The sequence below is a fragment of the Drosophila santomea genome, chromosome 3L (assembly GCF_016746245.2).
Source record: "Drosophila santomea strain STO CAGO 1482 chromosome 3L, Prin_Dsan_1.1, whole genome shotgun sequence".
Classification (NCBI taxonomy): Eukaryota; Metazoa; Arthropoda; class Insecta; order Diptera; family Drosophilidae; genus Drosophila; species Drosophila santomea.
In genome coordinates, this window is record NC_053018.2 from 19478474 (window position 1) to 19500365 (window position 21892).

Below are 21892 nucleotides of genomic sequence, written 5' to 3' on the forward strand. Positions count from 1 at the left end.
TGTTTGGACCCGGGCAGCGGCTATAAAGCACGTATATAGTATGGTATACAGTATATATGTAGGAGCAGGAGCTGTTGAGCAGGGACATTGGACGTGTTGACAATTCATTTGTATGCAAATCTCAACAGAGCAAAAGGCAACGGACAACCGTCGGCCGAAAAGCAGCAGCGAGAGTTAAATTTTTATACGGCGAATTTGCCACTGGAATTTAATTGATTTTTTCGGCGCGCCTGTAGCCTGAGGCATGCCGCAGAAAAACGGGGGAATCCCGTATTCGTTTACGGGGATTTATGCCGCCTGCAGTTGCATAATTGGAACGGCGACTTAATTGCTGCGGCAGTCTGACGATTGACTGGGCAACTCAGTCTGTGAACCAAACTGAACTGAACTAACCTGAACTGATGACAGTGCATGAGAAATTTTGAGGAAGTGGTATGAGACCTGGCAGAGAAATGAAAATTAAACTATAGTTAACCCACGTGAGTTCCAGAAATAACGTTTGTACAAGCTTTAGGTTTATTAAGTATTTTATACTTTTGTTTTTAAAGTTTAAGTAAAATACCAGGAATTAAAGTGATATAATGTATAATAATATAAACAATCCATGTATTTACTATTCAGATCCTTTTCCAATCGTTCATATTTCAATTCTTAAACGAACTTCTGTCATCTAAGAAACTAAAATAAACTTAAATATGAACCTTTAATGATATTTCCTGTTCAGGGCTTATTTTTAAACATTTTCTGATTCACATTTTAAGTGTACTGTGTATTTTCGTGGATGAAATATCCCTGCTGTGCATATTTTAAGGAGTGCGTTTCGCAAATTGCAGGTGGACCTCAACATGCGAATCGGCATACACAGCGGTTCGGTGATGTGCGGCGTTCTGGGCAACAAGAAATGGCATTTTGACGTCTGGTCTAATGATGTTATCATTGCGAATCACATGGAATCCGGCGGTATTCCCGGGTAAGTAAGCCAGTCACGTAGAAATCCGAATACACGGCTGCATGTGAGTACGTTCCTAATGAGTTGACAAAACCAGATATCCAGTTTCTACGTAGGGGAATATCCTGAAATGTTGGCATGTTAATTTAGGTAAAAGGCCGGCTAATTACACATGAGGAACAAAGTTAACGCATAAATGATTCTGCTGTTAACCAGGCAAGTGATTTAAAAGTCAAAGGATCTAAGTTCAACTGCATAGTCAGCAGCACACGTTCTATCTATAAGTCGGGCATAATGGTTTGTTGTTTACACTTAAAACCATAAAGTACCACTTCATGAAAAAATAATATTTGCGTAAAAACACCTGACATATATTTTAAAGTACTGTTTTGTAATAGTGATGTTTAGTTAGTAAAAAAAAGTGACCTTGTAGTAAACAAAGTTTTTTAATGTAAATAGGTTCCTAATATATATTATTTATGTTGTAAAGCATTAAGCTGTGTAACTTGGACATCTTGACAATTTACGTTCTAGGTTAACCACACCATCTCGGTCTTAAATTAATTTGTAAAACTATTCGTAATTCAAATAACTTTGACTTTGGCTGTAGTCTCAGCCTGGCCACAGTTTTAATTGGCCAATTTGCGGGTTCTGTGGCTTAGTCCAAGCTCTTTCTTTAGCTCCTTTGCTCCTGTGTAGCGCACAACAATTGTTCGGGAATTTGCAAGCTCTGCGTGTTTAGACACAAGAAACCAAATAATAGAAAGAAACAGCTCGAACAGCAGATGAAGGTAAATGGGGGAAATCAGAGCGACCACAGAACCCGAAACGAAATGAAAAGACCCAGAAATGAAAAGCTCAATTTAATGCAAAATGCTTTGATGTGATGGTGGCCAGGGCGGCAACCAGAAACCAGCCATAATATAGAGAGGCTCCAAGGAACCCAGCGGAGACCCAATTATGAAGGCCTACCGCCCACAAGAAAACACAAAGAGCTGGGCGGTAAAAGTGGAAATTGGGAAATGGTCGGTGGTTCTGGGCAAATCACCACGCACATTCGTAGAAGACGTATGCAAATATTTGAATTTAATTTTCGCCAACTACATTTCCGAACTTTCAACTGAAGTCTGGCCAACTGCTAATACTCTCTGCTTTGGTTACGCCTCCTTCTTTTCCTCCTCCTGCAGAAGAGTCCACATTTCGGAGGCGACGCTCAAGTGCCTAAACGATGCCTACGAGGTGGAGCCAGGAAACGGAGGCAGTCGGGACAATCACCTAAAAATGCTGAACGTTAAGACTTTCCTCATCAAGCGCACTGAGCCATTGAGGTAAGTGAAGAGCGCACAAAGCGAAAATGTTGGGATAATAAATAAATAATTATCAATTTTAGTCAGTAGATGATATTTACTCACTTTTTTACAATACCTTTTTATTAATACATCTATAATAATAGTGAAGAAACCCCTAAATCGCTCTGATTTACAGATATTTATTCTTTTATTGAACTGATTTCCATTTATAAGTATAGTTTTCCGCGATTATTAAGTCTATTAATTATGAAGATAAATATTTTTACATACATATTTATTTTGTGTTTTACAATTTTTTCTGCGAGTGCATTTCCATATAAAACCGACAATTGCTAACCCATCGCTTGCTTTAACAGACCCAAACGGCGCTTTGGCACGCGCAGCAGCGCCCATTTGGCGGGAAGTGTGGCCACTGCCACTGCCGCTCCCGCTGCCGCTGCCCCCTCCGCCACGCCCACCGCCCTACCCAAATCAATCTCGGCCAGCGGAAGCGGAAGCATCGGGGGGGTCACTGCGACGGGCAACGATGGCGCCAGCATCGACGGGCGGAGTCTGGATTACGTGGCCACCATTGCTGTGCCCGCCCAGCAGCCCACGCAACTTCTTCAGCAGCAGCAGAAGAAGAACATATCCCTCAACTCCCTGCCCAATGTGGTCGAGGGCGTGGCCATGGACAGTCGCAGGATTAGGAACGGCTGTGGCGTAATGGGTGGTGCAGCTGGCAACGGAGGCGGTGGAACGGGCCCATGCGGCATGTCCACCGTGTCCTCGCCCACGGCTATGATGTCGGCCCCTTTGGAAGTGCAGCTGCGACCAAGGACCGGAGCCACCAGCATTCAAAACCTGGCGGAGGCCATCGAGGGCAAGGGTCTGATCATTGAGGATGAGTCCACCACCGACTGGATACCCGAGATTCCGTTCAAGAATGTAAGATCACTTATTTGAATGCTACAGCAATAATTTCACAACACGGATTATACTTATTTTTGCGAAAAAAGCTTAACAGTCCCGAGGAAGGACTCAATCGAGCCGACTCCATACTGGTCGATACCAAGGAGGATCATAGAGTCTCGGTGGCCGTTCTCGATGAGGAGGTAAGCGGGGTCAACTTGCAGTCAGTCACCTTGTTGTACAACCTGATTCCCTGAAATACAGATCGACGAGTTCATCGAGCAGAACATTCAAATCAATTCGAATAAGGAAATCCGACGCGAGTACCTAAATCCCTGGACCCTCAAGTTCAAGGACAAGAGCCAGGAGCAGAAGTTCTGCCAGCTGCGAGAGGATATGTTCCGGTGCGTGTGCAGGCCTGCTAATGGAAAGCAAACAAAGGCCAGGACTTTCTTAATTAATGAACTGTTGCTAATTGATTTTCTCCCCCTACCATTTGGTACCGCGACCCCAACTACTCCATTCAGATCCAATATGCTGTGTGTGTTTGTCATCTGGATATTTATGGTGCTGTGCCAGGTCATCATCATTCCACGGTGCACGCGTCTCATTATTTGTCTCTCGGCGGGCACCGTAATTCTCACTTTTTGCTGTGTCCTGGTCATGGCCGAGGAGTTTCCAGGTGCGTTTCCATTGAGTTTTTAATCAGAGCATTATGCAAAAACATATAAACTGCCCAAGTTCAGTCCACAATATCTCATTCCTAATCCCTCTACCATTATTATTATTTAGGTTTGCCCCGCTGCCTGAAGACAAACTCTGCGAAATTGGTGCACCAACGGCAGCGTCGCACTCTGTTCATTTGCGGCGTCATTGTGTCCATGTGCATGCTGAGTGCCATTGGACTGGTCCTGTGTCCCTCGACCAGCTATGTGTACACCGGCGACGAGCACTCCCAATTCCCGCGCATGATTTCGCCATACAGCAACAGCTCCATGCCGGAGAAGGAGTTCAAGCTGAATGTCTATCTGTCGGCCACCATCCATCACAATATCACAATTAGCACGCCGGCCAGTGGAGGACCCACTTCCTTGATGGATATTACAGTGACCACAAATGGGAACAGTGTTTCCCTCAGTAACCTCAGCTATTCAGATCCTTCGGTGATGCTAAGTTCCGCGGATGGTGAGGGGGTGTGCGCCCATCGGGAGTACTTGGTGTTCACCTGGGTGCTCTGCCTGGTGTCATTGGCCACCGCCTTAAAGCTGTACTACCTGGTCAAGGCTCTGATGGCCTTGGGCATGGTGGCATTCTACACCGCTCTGATCATGATGAAGTTCAGCTCCACCGAGGAATTTAGTTTGGTAGAGCTCTCCAGACTGCGCATGCCCCTGGGAGTCCAGATGCTAATACTTCTAATATCGTTCCTGGTGATGGTCTGCTACCATGCTAGATTGGTGGAGGTAAGAGGTTGTGCGACCAACGCTTCCGGCTCATTTCTCATCCCGATTTGCACAGGTAACCTCGCGCCTGGACTTCATATGGAAGGAACAAGCCGAGCGTGAACTGACCAACATGAAATCCAACCGCGCGCTTAATGACACATTAATTAAGGTAAGAGATTTGGTCAGATACACGGGGCCAAAAGTGGGATCACAACCATATGGAACCATTAAACAAGAAGTGGATTATGAAACCATATTTTATTTTAGTCCACTTGCTATTTCCCCTCCATTTGTCATGTCTATTTAAAAACCTATGTCTATTTTATTGCAGAACATCCTGCCGGACCATGTGGCCACCTATTACCTATCCGACGAGCACACGGACGAGCTCTACTCCAAGATGCACAATCTCTGCGGCGTGATGTTCGCCTCGATTCCGAATTTCCAGGACTTTTACTCCGAGGACATCGACAATGGCAAGGCCTGCATTCGCATCCTGAACGAGATTATCTGTGAGTTGATTGATTAAGCTTTGTTTCCCGATTCCCAATGTCTAATGATGCCGCACGGCACAAATCAAACCAGGTGACTTTGATGAATTGCTGGAGGAGCCAAGATTCGCCTCGGTGGAGAAAATAAAAACAGTGGGTGCCACGTATATGGCGGCTGCGGGATTAAATCATGAGCATCTCAGACTTCGCGGCGAGACCTCCGAGGATAGTGTCTGTGACCTGGTGGAGTTCGCCTTTGCCATGAAGCAAAAGCTGGAGGAGATCAATGGGGATGCCTTCAATAACTTCCAGCTGCGTGTGGGCATCTGCAGTGGTCCTTTGGTAAGTGGAGTGATTGGAGCCAGGAAACCGGTCTACGATATATGGGGCAATACGGTCAATGTGGCTTCACGAATGGACTCCACGGGCGAGAACTGGCGAGTTCAGGTTCCGGAGAACACGGCGGAATTGCTGTGCTCAAGAGGCTACACGTGTGTGGTAAGTGGGCTTCTCTTACCTATCCGAAATCATTCAACATTTTTTTTCTAATCCCACAGAAACGTGGTGAAATCGCTGTGAAGGGCAAAGGCATGATGACCACCTTTTATGTGCATCCCAAGGGAATATCGGAGAGCCAGCTGATCTCACCGGTTCGCATGCCAGCCGGGATTCCCCTGGCCCAAACCCCGAATCTCCAGCGGCAGACCTCCCATCATGGATCCTTCAGTGCCGTGGTTTTTGGAATGCTTCAGGCAAGCAAACGCAGCACAGCCATCGCCGGAACACGTGAGCTCCAATCGGGTTAACTGAGATGTTTAGAAGAATAATTTAATTAAAATATTCCAGCCACGGGCACTCCTTCTCCGCAAATCCGTCGAGGACATCGGGGAAGCACTTTCAGCTCGGTCCGGTTGTCCCAAAAGTCCACCACGGTCAATCCAGTGCGCCGGAATACAACCCGTGTACGGGGACGTTCATATCGACAAAAAAAGGTGAGTTTGTTAGTGTATCAAAAATCATTGGACTTTCGATTTTAAGCGGTTTTTATGATTTAATAGAATCAGAAAATTCTTGACATTAAGATTATGATCATAAATTATTACTCCCATTCAATATTTTAGAGTTCCTCCAACAATTCGATCGTCACACAAGCCAGCTCCAGCTATATGCCCTCGTTCCGCCGGATCGATCAGATCGAGACGACGATATCGAAAAGCCACAACGATGCGTTATAGCCGAGTACGCGCACTCACTGGGTCTAAGTCGATCTCAAGCCGATAAAGTGTCTGATGAATTTATTTTTGGAACGATTTTATACAAATGGAGTTAGCCTAACACTAAAATCACATGGTGGAGAACGACAGTGAAGCTACTTAGTAGAATTTTTAAATCACAATCCCTGAACTTGTAGATCAAATAATTGTAATTCTTGCATTATCTCAGCACAAATCTAGTCGTTTAACTTAAGAATTGTTGTTTGTATGTGTGCGTTTGAAATCTGCTTAGAGTAAGTAATTTGGATCTTCCCACAAATGCCAACCGTACGAAATGCCAATAAACCTACTAGCTTTGTTCAATTCAACCAAAATAGGAAGCAACTATTTTTCTAGTACTAGTAGTCAATTTTATCAATAGTAAATCAAATATTCATTGTACAAACCGTTTCTTTTGATAGAAGAGCTGAAATGTTAATAGAGTAAGAATACTTATCTGTAAAATATTTTACGACCATCTAAATGTAAAGAGGCGGACAAGTGTTACTGGTATGTGAAATTAATTACGGCAAATAAAAGATGTATTACTATATTAACACAATTCGTTAAAATTAAATGTGATAAATCGAAACAAACAAATGGTAGAAATGCATTGTGTTTGGAATTTACAGCAAGTTATCATTTAAAATAACAATACAATAAACAGGAGTTTACTTAATTATTGTATCACACATACTTTTTTCAATGACCCAATTCAACAACATTTTGATTGCGGAGTGTATTTCATTATACAGAATTTTAAATCTTAACTTGGCAAGCAGTTAATTGTTGAATTAATATTTCAAAATGAACCGATCGTTGTGGCACGGTCACACTTTGGCGCCAAATAATACTTGCCATTAGTTTTCATTGATGGGAGTGGGCAACCCTACCACTTAGCAATAGCTGTAATCGGCTGTAATCGATAACAGTGGTCGAATATAGAGTTGGAAACAAATCGATGTTAGCAATGCTTCAATCGATGATGGCATCGATGTTTCACCACCTCTAGTCGAAACACATGCGGTGCTGCGGAAAAGTGTGATTATATTAACTTGATTTCGACGATTTGAAGGCAGCGGATCGCCAAATTTAGAGTAAACGTGAACCCACAGGAGTGGCGGTGAATGCACATTAAGCAGCTGACCTGACCAGAGATGACGAGCGGTACGGTAGCGACGGCGGTGGAGGTGCAGCTGCCGCTCAAGGTCGTTCGCCGCAAAATCGAGCGCGTTGGCTTGGCTTACTTTGCGCAACGGCGCCAATTTCTAGCTCCCGGCGGCGTGGAGCGCAGCGAAAGCGATGAGAAGTTGGAGGGCGTCGGCGAGGAGGTTGACATCAGCTACCTAAAATCGCTGGATCCCAAGGAATGGAAGGACCAGGATCACTACGCCATTCTTGGTCTGGGCAAGCTCCGGTAAGTGCGGCGGCAGCACGTGGTGGTCATTTCCATGTGCTCGGCTCAGTTTCTATCAATAATTTATTGCGCTCCCCAACTAATATTGTGTTGTCGGATCATTCCCTTTAGATACGAGGCCAGCGAGGATGACATTCGGCGGGCTTATAGACGCATGGTCCTGCTGCATCATCCCGATAAGCGGAAAGCCAAGGGCGAGGAAGTCATCCAGGACGACGACTACTTCACATGCATAACTAAAGCCTACGAGATACTAGGTGGGTGGAAAATGTCCTTTTTGGAAGTCCTTCGGGCTGGGCATTGCCCTACACGGGATTTACACAATCGACTGCTAAGCAACTTTGATATTAGGTTTAAGAGCATTTACTTCAGTTATATAAAATCATTTCCTGAAATCCTGTTGATATTTATAATCTATTTAGATTTCGGTTTCTAACTAGTTAATATTCCTTGTCCCGTTTAATTCATTCGTTTGATGTTGCATTGTCTTAAGGCGCGAAACTTGAAGCTTTATTTTTGTATATCTAAAAAATCTAAAAATCTGTAGTTTTTTTTTTAACCGAATTGGTATTGCAATAATTACATTTACAATGTAAATAGGTATTTCAAACTTCCATAACCATTAACCATAAAATACTTAATCTTGTATTTCAGGCACATCCAAGCCGCGACGCAGCTTTGACTCAGTGGATCCCGAGTTTGATGACTCTCTGCCCTCTCAAAACGACATTGATAACGACTACTTTGGGGTCTTGAACAAATACTTCACACTTAACGGGCGCTGGAGCGAAAAGCCGCATGTTCCCGCCTTCGGGCAGGTGGACGCCAAACGCGAGGAGGTGGAACGGTTCTACAACTTCTGGTACGATTTTAAGTCATGGCGAGAGTTCAGCTACCTGGACGAAGAGGACAAGGAGAAGGGCCAGGACCGTGATGAACGTCGCTGGATCGAAAAGGAGAACAGGGCGGCTCGGATCAAGCGCAAGAAGGAGGAAATGTCTCGCATCAGGGCGCTCGTCGATCTGGCCTACAACAATGACAAGCGTATTCAGCGATTCAAGCAGGAGGAGAAGGATCGCAAGGCTGCGGCCAAGCGAGCCAAGATGGACGCCGCCCAGGCCCAGAAGGCAGAAGCTGATCGTGCCATCCGTGAAGCGGCTTTGGCCAAAGAGAAGGCTGAAAAGGCCGAGCAGAAACGAATCGAGCAGATCCGCATCGAACGCGAGCAGCAAAAAAAGCTGCTTAAGAAGGAGCGCAAGACATTGCGCGACAAGGTCAAGGACTGCAAGTATTATGCCAAGAACGACAAGGATCAACTGAAGCACATGGAGGGTACCGAAAAGATTTGCGAAACCTTTAATCTAGCAGAACTGCAAGCTCTAAATAAGGCAATGGAAACCAAGGGCCGTGAGTCGTTTGTTGCTGCCCTTCAAACGGCCGAGCAGAAAATAGCTGCCGAGTTGGAGGAGATTAACCAAACACAAGCCAAGAAGATCACCAGCTCTGCGGTCACGCCAAAAGGCGTTAAGGAGGTCAAGAAGAATGAGCTTTGGAGCAATGAAAACGTGCAGTTGCTCATCAAGGCGGTTAATCTGTTTCCCGCTGGTACTGCACAGCGTTGGGATGTCATAGCCACGTTCATCAACCAGCATAGTCCGGGTAACACTGTTCTGGTCAATGCCAGGGATGTGCTTAACAAAGCCAAGGCGCTGCAGAACACAGATCATTCGAAGAGCTCCCTGAAGACCCAAGCCAACGATGCGGCGTTTGCCAGTTTTGAGAAGTCCAAGAAAGATGTTCAGACGTGTAAAGATATCACCCTAGGCGAGGAGACGACTGCACAGGCGAGCAAGGAGAACGTGAAACAGAACGGAGTAGATCATAAGTTGAACAATCAGTCGGCCAAGCAAAATGGTACGGCACCAGCTCCTGCTCCAGCAGCCCCCGCAGCAGCAGCCCCAGCTCCGGCCACAAATGGGTCTTCGGGCGGTGGAGCTGCCTCCAAAACCTGGACCAAGGAGGAGCAAGCCCTACTCGAACAGGCCATCAAAACCTATCCAACGACGACGCCCGATCGATGGGATTGCATCGCCGCCTGCATACCGAATCGCAGTAAAAAGGATTGCTTGCGTCGCGTCAAGGAGCTGGTCGAGCTGGTTAACTCCAAGAAGGAAGCTCAGGCGGCGGTCAAATGAGTGGGACTCCTACGCCACTTCCCACTTCCCCTGCCACTCGTCCGCCTCATCCACTTCTAGCTGCTGTGTCCCATATACATTTTATTTAAATAAAACATAAAAAGTTTTTGAACGTTTAGCGAAAAGTTACATCCAAAGTTTCTCCATTTTGACTAGCTAGTTTCCACAGGTATACGCAGATCAATAAATATATCATCTGTACGGGAGGGTCATCTGCTCAGGTCTGCTCGGCCACACTGCGCCCGCCGCTTAATTTCAAATCGAAGGCTTGCGGATTGGCCAAGGGATCCAAGTCGGCGAAAAGATCCAGCCAGGGATTGTTAGTAGACTGCGATTTGCTGGGAACCGGGGTGGCGCCACCTGCACTTGCCTTGGAATCCCTGGCTACTTGGCTCGGTATGGGTTGTTGATTCTGCTGGCTAAACAAGCGCGACCATAGCTTGTTGCTGCTATTTTGGGCAGGTATTTCTTCATCCAGCGGCGCATCGATAAGCGGACTGTCCTCCAGCTGCTTGGAGAGCTCAATTAGCAAGGATTCATTGTCGCCGCAGGCAGTGGCAGGTGCACTTGGTTTTTCCTCTTCAGACTCCTTCGTTTCCGGCTGGGTTTCCAGCTTATCCTGGTACTCGTTCTGCAAGGAAATGCATTTTTAGTAGGAATTCTTGAATGAGGGTTCATGAATATGAAGTTACGGCAAAGAATAATGACTGGTCCTTATCCACAGCTTCGATTGGCGGAACTTCCTCAGTGGAGCCTTCATTTTGAGACAGTTCCTTTAGCACGCAGAAGTCGTACTTGGGCTTTATAATCAAGGCTTTGGATATGGTCTGGAATGTGGAGGCGGCCTTTTGTGCAAAGTTTTTTAACTCCGTTACGTAGGCCACCAGAGCATGGGAATACATGTTGCAGCGGGCAGCTGCTAGTAAATCAATCTGGAAAGGATTAATGGTAGTTACATTGTATGATACTGGATATACATTGATACAAATATAAGTCCTTAAAAACCACCCTCACCTTCTGAATGGAATCCATTGAGTAGCCATCGAAATTATGCTTGGCTACCCGCACGTGGGCCTGTGCCGTGCGAAACTTGTCCAGACCCTTTCCCGTATCGGGATCCAGTTCCTGGCTTGCGGACTTCATCCACGAGAGAGCGGCGCGATATTCCGTGCGCTCCTTCTCCATCGACTGGAGGGTCTGCTCCGTGTCCTTTACCGCCCGGCAGCGAAACACATCGACTTCGTGCTGGAGCCGCAGGAGCGGTACCCGCACGCACATCCTCTGCTGTCCAGCGAAAGATACGGCCTTGGCCGTGTGGGCGATACTTCCGCCTGTGGTTCTGCTCCGCTTTCCCGCCTCCTTGAGGAACCTGCCGAACACGCACTCCTCCTGCGACAGGATGCAGAGGCGCTCCTGGTATTGGTCAATGATTTTGCACAGGTTCAAGCTGGTGTCCGATATCGATTTGAACACCTCGATCTTAGAATCCAGCTCCGCGTCCGAGGATATTACGTGCTTGTCCTCCTTCGTTCCGAGCTTGCGCTGCACCACCTTCTTGGTGATCCAGAACTGGTGCTGAACCTCCGACTTGAGCATATTTTCGCCGTTTTCCGTTCCAGTTTTTAGCTACGGATGATTTTTCGTCACTGGGTGGTTGTTTAGGGGGGCGGTTGGTGGCGGTGGGGTGGCGCTGTCTCGTTATTTTCCACTGTCTATCGCCATTCGATTTCAATTGGAGCTTCGCAGCACTGTCAACTGCGCAGTTTTTTAGGGTCACACTAAAGTCCTTCATTCAGGTACTATTTTTTAGTTTATTAATTATAAATATTAGTTATACATTCCCATATTCCAAAATTCCCATACAACATTTGAGGCAAATATGTTTCATAATTTATAAAATCCCCAAGGCACATACATGTGCTTTTATGATATAAAATATTTTTCGTAAGCTCCAAAACTGTCAACCATTTAATCTCTGTTTGCATGAAATGTATGGCTTTTGTTCTTTTCGAATTCAGCTACGTTTAGTAATAACGGTACAATGTTAGTTTGGCGCTGAGCCGCTAATTTCAGTATATTTTCGGTATATAAAAGTGCACGCTACAAAATACATTCACACTCTGTTAACTAACATAACATAGTTCTGATGCAACGCTGCAATCTAAAATAATGCGGGCACAACAAGTTCGAAGCGAACCGTCGGCGTCAAACAAAGCTGGCAGAGGAAATGCTGTGTGGGAAAAGTGAAGTTCAGATATAGTATCTCGTTCGCGATTCAGATCGTCTTTGGACTTCGCAGCGGACGAGACGAGACCCTATAGTTTCTCATTCCGTGCCAGACTACGAGTCGCGTATTTGGTGTTTGGCCCTCGCTTTTCCCCAATCGAACCATCCAATATTTATATTTACGCAAGTGCTTTTCGTTCGCGTCGCGAGTTTTCCTCGTTTGTTTACCTCTGATTATCGCGGTGTGTGTTTGTTTGGATCCTATGTATATGCATATGTGTGTGTTAGCCGGTGGCTTAGCTTCTAGTTTTCAGTTTACCATTTAAGAGACTGCGAAACTGCAATTGCAAAATTGAAAGCAACACATATTCTTTTGTACGCGACATTGCTAATTCGCTGGACAGGTATGTATGTTACAAGTTTTAAATGTGTATTTATGAGATACAGTTACTTTCTGATGCTGCACACACAGAGACACACACACTCGCACGCACAAGAAGAAAGTGAAGAGGTGTGTGCAAAGCTCAGTAGTTTTCTTGGCAATGAGAAAAAACGGGTTGTGAGGTGGAGTTTTTGCCACCTGCATGTGGGTGTGAGCATGTTTCCAGCCTAAAAGTGTATGTGTGTGTGTGATCTGCCTAAATTGATTAAGGCGAAAATAAAGATAGTGCACTTTAAGACACACTTAAACAACAACACAAGCGGCCCAGACATGAGGGCTTCTATTATTTGGGATCCCAAAGAATACACTTCCAAAAATCATTCATTTCTCAAAAGAAGTGTCATCACAACATATGTATAGTATCTTAGGAAGGATTTATAACAGATGTTTCGATAAGAAGAAGTTTTCTCTTTTTTATTTGTTTATATATACACAAATAAACTATTAATGGTATTTAAATGACAGACAGACAAATGTTTGTTTATACAAAATTTCAAAAAAGTCTTAGCTCCTAGTCCAGAAAATCCTTTCAAAAATACATGTTCTATTATGTGTATGGTCAAAAGCTTACTTGCGTTGAGAATATCAAGTGCATCGTTACTTAAAACAGGCGGAAGAGAATTAAATAAGGATTTAGTTAATTTAAAACCAGTTTGGCAAATATAAACTTTAGGCGATCCCTATTTTGTTTCTTGTGCACTGAACATCTTAGGCCGATGGTGCAATTAGGTTCGGTTGCGGCCACCGAGCACAACAAAAAAGGCAAACAAAAAAGTCAGCGGCTACAATGAAATCATCGAAATACAAAAAAAAACAAAGGCAGCCAAAAGAACTGGAAGTTGGGGGAAAAAGGTCACGGCACTTGCTGCTTGCTAAGCTTTTTAATGGGCCGCCTTGGGCTGAACAAACAGCAACAAAAACCAACAATTGTTTAATGCAAGCGAGCACCTTGTTAGCCCTCTATAGCCATTTCGCTCTCACATCTTCTACCTCGCTTCCACTTCTCGGCTGTTAAAAGATGTCACTGCATCTGCAACCTGACACAAATGGTGTTATTGTAGTGGTTAGTGTCATCGGGCGGCATTAATCATTAATGTCTAAAATCAGAACAGCTCCAAGCTGTCTGTCTTACTCTTCAAGCATCTCCTGCTCCCACACTAATATAGCCCTCCTTGTCACTCATTGGAAAGAGCCCGCAACAAGAACATGAAACTACGGGTTAACTTTTTTAAAAAGAACTATGCTGAGGTGCTACTAATTTTCAAGGAAATACATATAACACATATTCAACAACATTGCTATTTACACGACATAAAAATTAGACCCAAAAAAATATTGAAATGTTAAATGTAGTATGTCGAAGAGAAAAGTCATATATTTACGAACTTTAATTAATTTAGTTTTTTAAAACAAAGCCAGAAAAGACGTGGCCGTTGATACAAATAAGTCAAACCAAACTTGATTCGATTTTTACGATACAATTTAAACTAGTTTGGAATGTAGTAAATATTCCATAAGTGATCAGTAAACAAAAATATTTTTGAGATGCTGATATGCTTTATAAAGTTTCCATAAAAAATCCATAAATATATTGTAATACAACTTTCAAACTAGTTACTTATTTGGTTATTTTTCAAAATATATAATCTAATGCCTACAAAAATAATATAGTTATTTATTTTGAATTGTTCTTTTTAGGAAGGTTTTACTGTATCAAAGTTTTCCGTTTCAGTTTCCCTTGCATATTTTCTCACAGTTCCCGCGGTGCAGAAAAAAAATGTGCAAATTTCTTGCAAATACCTGCACATACATAATTTTTTACCCGTTGCTGTTGCCTTTTTGCAAAATTTGTATCGAGTTACTTTGGTCGCTGCTCTCATTTGCATGCTGCGATATTGTTGTTGCTGCTCTGGTTGCTATTTTCTCACTGATTATTTCTTGTGTCGCTGCCGCTTGGCGTTGCTGCAACTAAATTGGCCTTAATTGGTTGCCTTTTTGTTGCCAATTTTGTTGTTACCCCGCTTCACTACGGTTGCAGTTTGCTGTTGCAGCCGCTGTGACCATATTTCTGTTGTCTTGTTGGCCTGTTGCACAGTTGTTGCTCTCTTATCGGTCGTTGCCGGCCGGCTGGAAGCACTTTTGGCCACTTGTGGCATGCAGCCGAGTTTAATTTTTTATTTGCCGCTGTCGCCGTCTTGTTGCGCTGCCCTTTTTAGCCGGGTCTAATTGCTGCGGAATCGGCTTCATTTGGGAAAAGAGGAAACCTCTGGAAATCCCCATAACAATATCAGGGGCGATGGGAAAATGTATCTTAAAGATTAGGTTTAAGAGTATTGGTTATAAATCAATAAAAAACATTACATAAATACCTTAATTTAACACATTAACTTGCTCAGTTGAAGTATTTTAGTTAAGTATTTCTTATACTTATACTGTATTTTAAATCGAGCATTAAATGTAACAATAGAAATATATTAGCCATATTTTCTGAGATATTACCATCCTTTGAAAACTAATTTCAATGACTTTTTCCAAACGCTACAAGAAAATGATTCTATGAACTTGACAGTGGGAGGGTTATTTCTGAACTTTTATCTCAACTAATGTCTTTTACAATTTTGTAATTCGAATTCGTAATAGCTTTATGCTTCCCATAGCGAGAGCATTAACCGTTCGACGTGTTATATGGCTTATGTGTTATTTCCCAATTTTATTTGTTTTGCTCGCGTTTTTCAGTTTTTTAGCTGCTTGCATTTTAATACGCTTGCTTGGCTTATTTGATTTAATTAGCCAGGTAGTCGGGCAGCAGCCGCTGAGCTGGGGTTTCATTATTGTTTGCAAATTGTGGGAAAATGAACGGATTCCCCGCCACTTCCACTCCAGCCATGTGCAGTTTTATATAGTTTTATAGTCGCAAATGTTTTTTGGCGGCGATTATGCAACCGAAGCTGTGGAACTAGCCAATAAATCAAAATGCCATTCTCAAGACTGTGGTGGCTGCTGCAAGTGCCACATGCGGCATTAAAAACAACAACAATGAGCTGGATCCCAGTATTCAGAGCATGTCAATGTGGGCCTCCGGTAATGTTAGCCCAACTCCCCCTGTTTCCGCCACGGTTGCCCTCTTAAAAAACCTACACATTTTTTTAACACTTGGAAAAATTAACTATACGGTTTTGGAATTTTTATCAAAAAAATTCAGAAATTATAAATATAAATAATTATAAATATTATAATGAAATATAAATTCTATTTTGATCATAAACTAGAACGCTACATTTTGTGCAACAATTATGAGATTCTTTTAAAATCGCATCTTTAGAAAATATACAAATGAAATATTTATTTCTGTGTACGACATTTACCGTTTCGGCAAGGTCTGCCGGCCAGCTGCCAGTTGGTCTCGATCTCCCAGATTCTTGCCACTTGCCACGAATCCGAATCGGAGTGCGGGTATGGGGTATCGGAATGTGCCACATGTGCCACCCATTGCACAATCGCAGAATGTGCGGCTGTCCTGCCGTCCCGCTGTCAATAAGCCAACAAAAAGCTAGTTTATTGAGTCGTCCGAGTTGACGCCGGTTCTTGGCTCTGCACTCAGTTAGCCCAACCTGTCATGCCCACGCGTCGAGGCCAAGTGGCCCGAACCCAAAATGCATCCGAGTGGCCACTCATTCGTTTTGTCATACTATACCCATGCCTATTTAATGTTGTGCATGTGGGCACTCGAAGGGAAAGTGTTCGCCAAGGTGTAGGATACGAAAAAGGTATCAGCTAACTACTTTAGGTCACGCCAATTGTTCTGAAAGTTCTTCAAGTCCGTAAATTTGACTGTACAACTGGAAATATTTAAAACCTTAATCATTTCGTAGGTTCGATAAAGAGTGCTGTTAATTTAACTGTAAATGGGAACTTTTTTTTTGTGGCTAATTATCTTTTGCCTTGGTGAATTGAATGACTGCAGCAAGGTTCTTTTTTTATACACCCATCAAGTAAACTCTTTGCATCTACTTAAGTCGTGAGCTTCCCGACTACCAGATACCCGTTCCTCAGCTAGTGGGAGTGCGAACGAGAAAGTTCTACATTATTTTTGGCATATCAATAGAAATTGGCAAACAAATAATAATGATATAATTTATTTATTTATTCTATTTTGATCTATTTAATAATATAATAATAATACCATATTCATAGAAATTGGAATGACAAATAATATAATTTATAAAATGTCACCACTTTTTCAAAACTTTCGGCGCGGTAGTTTTAAGCGGTTTGTAGGCTTTAGAGTGGGCGTGGCCCGGACCAATACAAAACTAACAAAAAAAACCATTTATTTTTCAAAAGTTGGGGCCTTTCGTTTGTTATTGGTTATTGAGAATAGAATTGTTCAAAAATAATAATTAATTAAGTTGTTTAATCTTCTAAAACTTGTGTTCATATTATGTTCTTTATGTTTTAAAAAATTATATATATTTTTAAGCACTTTGTTTGACATTTTAAATCTCTCCTGCTTGTTCTTATGAGTAATTCCATGGTCGAGCAACTTACGCCGACGTTTTGCAAGCGATTTCTTGATAAAGTGTAGATTTGAATTCGAGTTCTGGGTGGGAAGTGGGAAGTGTGTGTGGGGTTGGTCGGAGCAGATGGGGGCAACAACCCATGGGCTGATGACCCAATTGGTCAGTGCACCAATACCACTTAAAAAAATACCAGCCTCGAATTCAGATGCGCTTTTAGAAGCCTCCTACATGGAAGTTTCCAACTCGAGTTGCGCCTGATCGACTGACCCACAAAAAGCCTTTGGGCGGTGCAAAGAGGGGGAAAATTGACTTAAATATAGTTATCAGGCTTTAAGAGGCAGCCACTGCCGCCGCCTGAGCAAATTTATTGATTCTCATTGAGCAGCTTTCTATACTTTCCCGCTCGCGTTGGCAGGGGAAAAATCGCCAGCGATTTGTTTATTGCGGAAGAAGTGAAAAGTGCGCGGTCTTAAGGCTCGTGCAAATTAATTTGTCTTAGACATTTCAAAGGCATCTCGCGGATGCGTATCTTGCGGTTTTTGTGGTCACTGGGATATTTACATTTCGTACGAGTACGAATACCAGTACCATATCGATTTGCCTGGATAGATATCCGATGATGAGTGGGCTTAAAAGAGCGCTCTTTTTCTCTCCTCTTGGCCACAAAGTGCGTTTTAATTAACCTACGAGGCGACCTGGCCAATTACTTTCTGCCTGCTTCTGCTTTTTTCAGTTTGTTGCGAGGATTCGCAGTGACTTTCACTTTCTCGCCCGGCGTGGTGCGGCAGCGTTGGGGTTAGGGGAATCGGAGGGTTAATGAGGATGCCACATTGCTGCACATTTCGTGCCGCTTCATTGTGATTATCTTGTTGAGGAGATTCAAACTGTGGCAGCCGCTTTCATGTAATTTATTTGTTTATTGTTTTGGCCAGGGCCATGCCAGAAACACACACACTGGGGCATGGCACACACACTGCACATCTTACTATACTTTATCAACTGTATACTATACACCCACTCCAGGAGGCAACCAACATAAACCATCTTCGTTGAATGGGCGGCCTGCGTGATTCGTGAGTGGAATTACTTATAGATTTTAGTCGTGTGGTTTAAAATGTCTGTTAACTTTGAAAATCACAAAAGATAAAGACATCTGAATTAGGTATGGTTTTCCAAACAGAAGTTTTATATACCAACTTATTGGATGTGTTGTTCCTTGGAGAGAAGTTCTAATCATGAATGTTGTATCTTAACCTTTATTCGTTTTAGTAAACACAATTTTATATGCGCTTACAAAATTATATTTCCCATTTTCTGAAGTCTTATACATTTTTGTCTATAATATAAGTACACGTTATATTCGATTCTTCAATACCCTTTTATGCCACATTGTTTTAATCACTTGCAGCTCAGCCCTGGCTGAGATCACGTGATCACGCGGCCATCCTCAGGAAAGTACAAGAGTCCGTTGCTGTTACACTTGCACTTGCCATTTGCTACTTGTACCGCTGCTCTTGTTGTTGCTGCTTGCTTGTTTACCTATCGTCTTGATTTGTGTGGAATCGCTCACAGTTGCCCGTCCGTCCAACGCAGTGTCCGTCCGCCAGTCTGTCCATCAGTTCGGTTGGTCCGCTTGTCGCTCCGTTAGCTCGTTAGAGCCAAAGATGAACAAGTTTTTCCCCAACTGGCACTCTAGACTTATTTCTTCATGAAGCCAGGAAGCCAGCGATTTCTCATCTTTGTTGCTCTGGTTGCTAATGTCGCTGTTGCTGTTGCTGTTGATGTTGATGTTGCAGTTAGTGCTTTCCCTTGATGCAGAGCCACCCCCAACCTCTGGCCCCGTGGAAAACCACACAGCACTCATGCGAGGCGGCTTAATTAGCTCCATGGGCTTTTCTGGCCTCTCTGGCATCTGTGCTTTGGCATCTTCGGATCGGAATTGTTTCGCTTTCGTTCTCACATCCCGCCTCGCAAATGCTATTTTTCCGAGTGAGTGAGCTTTTCTTACTGTAGTTTTTCGCACACCAATTTCTCACTTGATCAAAAGAAAGTTCCTAGCTATTGGGTCCTCAAATTTTCACTCAGCACGAGAGGTAACGAAAAAAACAAACGAGACGCAGTGAAAGAGCTAAGTGCATTTCCTGGAAATAACGTTTCCTCTACCGCAGCCAGCAGAAAAGCCAGTTCAGTTTTCCACACTTTTCCGCACTTTGGCGGCTCTTAACTTGTTTTGGGTTTCGATGACTATGATTTGGGATAGAAGCTCAGTGATTCTTTGTTTTCGTCGTGTCGTGTTTAGATTGACATGACGCGTTCTTGTCTTTTAATTACATATAATATATATTAAACATCTTTTCTTTGTTTACAATTTTAATAAAAACTGGCTTACACATTTTTAGGAGGTCGGTTTTTGTACTATAATTTTGTTAGTCCAAATGATATTTTCACAATAAAATGACAGTAAATGAAAATGGAACTGTTGAATGCATTGCAGTCCAAATCTATTAAAAAATCTATAACAAAAATTGCTTCAAAATAAAGTTCAGTTTACTGCAATCGAACAATAAGGATTTCTTTGATCATTTTATAATATGTCTTTATTTAAGACATAAAAAGAAGACATTTAAGACAAAAAAAAAACACATTTCCGTTTACTGCTGTAATTTATTAGCTCAATATACAAAATCATTAGATCAAATTTCCCATTCATATTAGAATATTAAACTGTATTAAATAATACAAAATCCCTGGGCTGTAAATCGAATTCCCTGTGAAGCATCTTCTGTTTGAATGCGTTTTTCTCTCCACATGGCTGCATCTTTCAGTTTCCAACGATCTCCAGTTGAGTCATGTGATCCGCCAGAGAAACACAAGAACGGGCCGGAGAACCCGATCCGCAGAAGTGGAGTTGGGTTTTAGATTTGGCCAAGAGAGTCAAGTTGAGTTACGCGGCCACTAAGTAGAGCCAAACTCGATTTCAGTTGGTTTTTGTTTTTTTTCTAGTCACCTTCTTCTTCTCTGCGATTTTCTTCGTTTTCGTTTGTTTTCAGTGCCACATTCCCTGCTCGTTGGCCTGGTCGCTTCTCATATGATTAAGCCAGATTGCTTTCAGCTGGCAGCCGGATCGGAGTCTTCTCTGAAAGTCTACAAATCTGCAAGAGTCGGCCAGTTTCTGCAGTCTGCAGTTGTTTGCCTATTTATAGCTAGGCGCTTTGGACTTTGAACAGATCTTCGATCCGATGACGCAGCGTCTTTCGTCTTACAGGGGAAAAAACAGATAATAATATTATTATCAATTGTAAAGATTAAGCTTGTATAAACCAAAAATAATGTTAAAAGCAGTTTTATAATTTCCGAGCTAAAAAAATCGTTCTCTTGATAGAACATTTAAAAATTATTATGCTTAAGCCGGAATTCATAGATTTTGAAAGTACAAAACTTTTATTTTAATTTTACCATAATCCAAATTTAGTTAGTTTGCTATAATTACCAATTATTCAATATAATGCATAAATGTGAAGTAAAACATGTTAAATATTTGGGTATTTCCTCCTAAAAAGAGGCAATACGTTTATTTATGTGCTGTGACTTGTGCTACGATTTACATCACAGCCATCCAGCAGGGAATATGCTTACATATGTGATTTCCTCGTGTGGAGTTCAAGCCCCGAGAGGTCGTAGAAATCGCAGAGTCCATTGCGAAATCTTTAGCACACTTGAGATCTGCATTCTTGTGGGGAGGAGAGGGCATCCATTGACTTCTTCTTCTGCCCCGAAGACCGTTGCGAAATGCAAATATCAACAAATAAGCAAATCGTTTCGTTATTTGTTTGACAGCAACACAAACGTTGCATCAAAGTGGGTAAACAAAGGCCAGATATGCCGATGGAGATGATGAGATGGAGCTTTGGAGGCTGTATATAGAAATGGAAAATATAGGAGACGATGTTACCTTGGATGCCCCGCCGTTTTCCTGATGAGCGGTTGACCCAGTCGAGTGGTTTTGGGCCAGCAAATGCATTCTATCCTGTACTTGGAATCGGACTTGGTTTCAATTGATGCTAATTGCATAATAAGTCTACTTCTTTGGGCTTCCGCATTGTGCCATCTGCTGGGCGGAATGCAAATCCCTCGCAGGTCTTTAATTAAACTCATCACAAACACTTTTACGAGTGCCAAAGGAGGCGTTCGTATTATGAGCGCCGTGGATTACTCATACGCCCCATCGTCCACACCAAGACACGCCCCTATGCGCGAATCAATGGCAACGCCCACCGACTTTCGTGGGCTTTTCCCTGCGTCATGGCTCACATGAGTCGGAAAAACGCGCAAGGAGGCAACTCAAGTGCAGAGATATTTATGGCCCAGCATTGATTTCTGCCATTCGATTCTGTTGTTAACTGTGTTCTGTGTGAAGTTGTGCTTAATTAAACAGTCGATTGGGCGGGGAAAACGTAATTTAAAGCAACCAAGGCCCCGATTAATCTGAAAATCAGTTGCTGTATTACAATTGCAAATAACAATTTGTTCATCGTATTTTATTCTTTTATAAATTAAGTCTTAGGTATAATAAGAACAGAATATAGTTATAGTTCTAAATTTTTTTAATATGTAATTCAGAATTCTATAAAGTGCCTTGAAAACTTCCTGACAAGTTTACTGTTACTTATACTTCATTTAATGTTCGTCCTTTGCTTTAACTTGTTTACAAAGAAAGATGCAAATTCAATATTCAAATGCAATTTCGAATAAT

At 42.8% G+C, this 21892-nt stretch overlaps 6 protein-coding genes across 8 annotated transcripts in view; 3 read left to right on the forward strand and 3 right to left on the reverse strand.

Moving 5' to 3' along the window:
- LOC120448724 (adenylyl cyclase 78C) overlaps positions 1 to 6898 on the forward strand; it is a 30543-nt gene extending 23645 nt beyond the window's left edge. For all 3 annotated transcript variants that reach the window (XM_039630896.2, XM_039630894.1, XM_039630895.2), the window contains exons 12-24: positions 834 to 970; positions 2137 to 2277; positions 2616 to 3186; positions 3258 to 3353; positions 3415 to 3554; positions 3678 to 3832; positions 3943 to 4613; positions 4669 to 4764; positions 4927 to 5107; positions 5181 to 5584; positions 5644 to 5872; positions 5933 to 6078; positions 6208 to 6898. In XM_039630896.2, coding sequence (XP_039486830.1) covers positions 834 to 970; positions 2137 to 2277; positions 2616 to 3186; positions 3258 to 3353; positions 3415 to 3554; positions 3678 to 3832; positions 3943 to 4613; positions 4669 to 4764; positions 4927 to 5107; positions 5181 to 5584; positions 5644 to 5872; positions 5933 to 6078; positions 6208 to 6321 — 3081 coding nt within the window. In that variant the 3' untranslated portion in view covers positions 6322 to 6898. The remainder of the gene's footprint in view (positions 1 to 833; positions 971 to 2136; positions 2278 to 2615; positions 3187 to 3257; positions 3354 to 3414; positions 3555 to 3677; positions 3833 to 3942; positions 4614 to 4668; positions 4765 to 4926; positions 5108 to 5180; positions 5585 to 5643; positions 5873 to 5932; positions 6079 to 6207) is intronic.
- Positions 6899 to 7320: 422 nt separating this feature from the next.
- Positions 7321 to 10080, forward strand: LOC120448695 (dnaJ homolog subfamily C member 2). The gene is made up of 3 exons (XM_039630849.2): positions 7321 to 7756; positions 7868 to 8013; positions 8411 to 10080. The coding sequence occupies exons 1-3, from the start codon at positions 7497 to 7499 to the stop codon at positions 9949 to 9951; spliced, it is 1947 nt and encodes a 648-aa protein (XP_039486783.1). The 5' UTR covers positions 7321 to 7496; the 3' UTR covers positions 9952 to 10080.
- An 88-nt stretch (positions 10081 to 10168) lies between these two features.
- LOC120448696 (islet cell autoantigen 1) lies at positions 10169 to 11734 on the reverse strand. Its single transcript, XM_039630850.2, has 3 exons — positions 10966 to 11734; positions 10644 to 10883; positions 10169 to 10582 (listed from the first exon to the last, which is right to left on the reverse strand). The coding sequence occupies exons 1-3, from the start codon at positions 11545 to 11547 to the stop codon at positions 10169 to 10171; spliced, it is 1236 nt and encodes a 411-aa protein (XP_039486784.1). The 5' UTR covers positions 11548 to 11734.
- A 515-nt stretch (positions 11735 to 12249) lies between these two features.
- The window catches only part of LOC120448359, a 56195-nt gene continuing 46552 nt past the window's right edge, over positions 12250 to 21892 (forward strand). The window contains exon 1 of the mRNA XM_039630327.2: positions 12250 to 12581. The gene's annotated coding sequence lies outside the window, so the exon portion shown is untranslated. The remainder of the gene's footprint in view (positions 12582 to 21892) is intronic.
- Positions 18380 to 19630, reverse strand: LOC120448362. The gene is given in 3 exon segments (XM_039630329.2): positions 18380 to 18772; positions 18775 to 19459; positions 19529 to 19630. Coding segments are annotated over 2 exon segments (375 nt in total). The 5' UTR covers positions 19052 to 19459; positions 19529 to 19630; the 3' UTR covers positions 18380 to 18674.
- Positions 20741 to 20993, reverse strand: LOC120448363. Its single transcript, XM_039630330.1, is given in 2 exon segments — positions 20741 to 20884; positions 20886 to 20993. Coding segments are annotated over 2 exon segments (252 nt in total).

Bases quoted from the DNA above. Each gene is read 5' to 3' on its own strand.
- LOC120448695 (XM_039630849.2), top strand. From the start codon at position 7,497: ATGACGAGCGGTACGGTAGCGACGGCGGTGGAGGTGCAGCTGCCGCTC. The intron at 7,757-7,867 runs GTAAGTGCGGCG...CATTCCCTTTAG, and splicing joins CTTGGTCTGGGCAAGCTCCG to ATACGAGGCCAGCGAGGATG. The intron at 8,014-8,410 runs GTGGGTGGAAAA...CTTGTATTTCAG, and splicing joins TAAAGCCTACGAGATACTAG to GCACATCCAAGCCGCGACGC.
- LOC120448696 (XM_039630850.2), bottom strand. From the start codon at position 11,547: ATGCTCAAGTCGGAGGTTCAGCACCAGTTCTGGATCACCAAGAAGGTG. The intron at 10,884-10,965 runs GTGAGGGTGGTT...AATCCTTTCCAG, and splicing joins CAATGGATTCCATTCAGAAG to ATTGATTTACTAGCAGCTGC. The intron at 10,583-10,643 runs GTAACTTCATAT...ATTTCCTTGCAG, and splicing joins ACCAGTCATTATTCTTTGCC to AACGAGTACCAGGATAAGCT.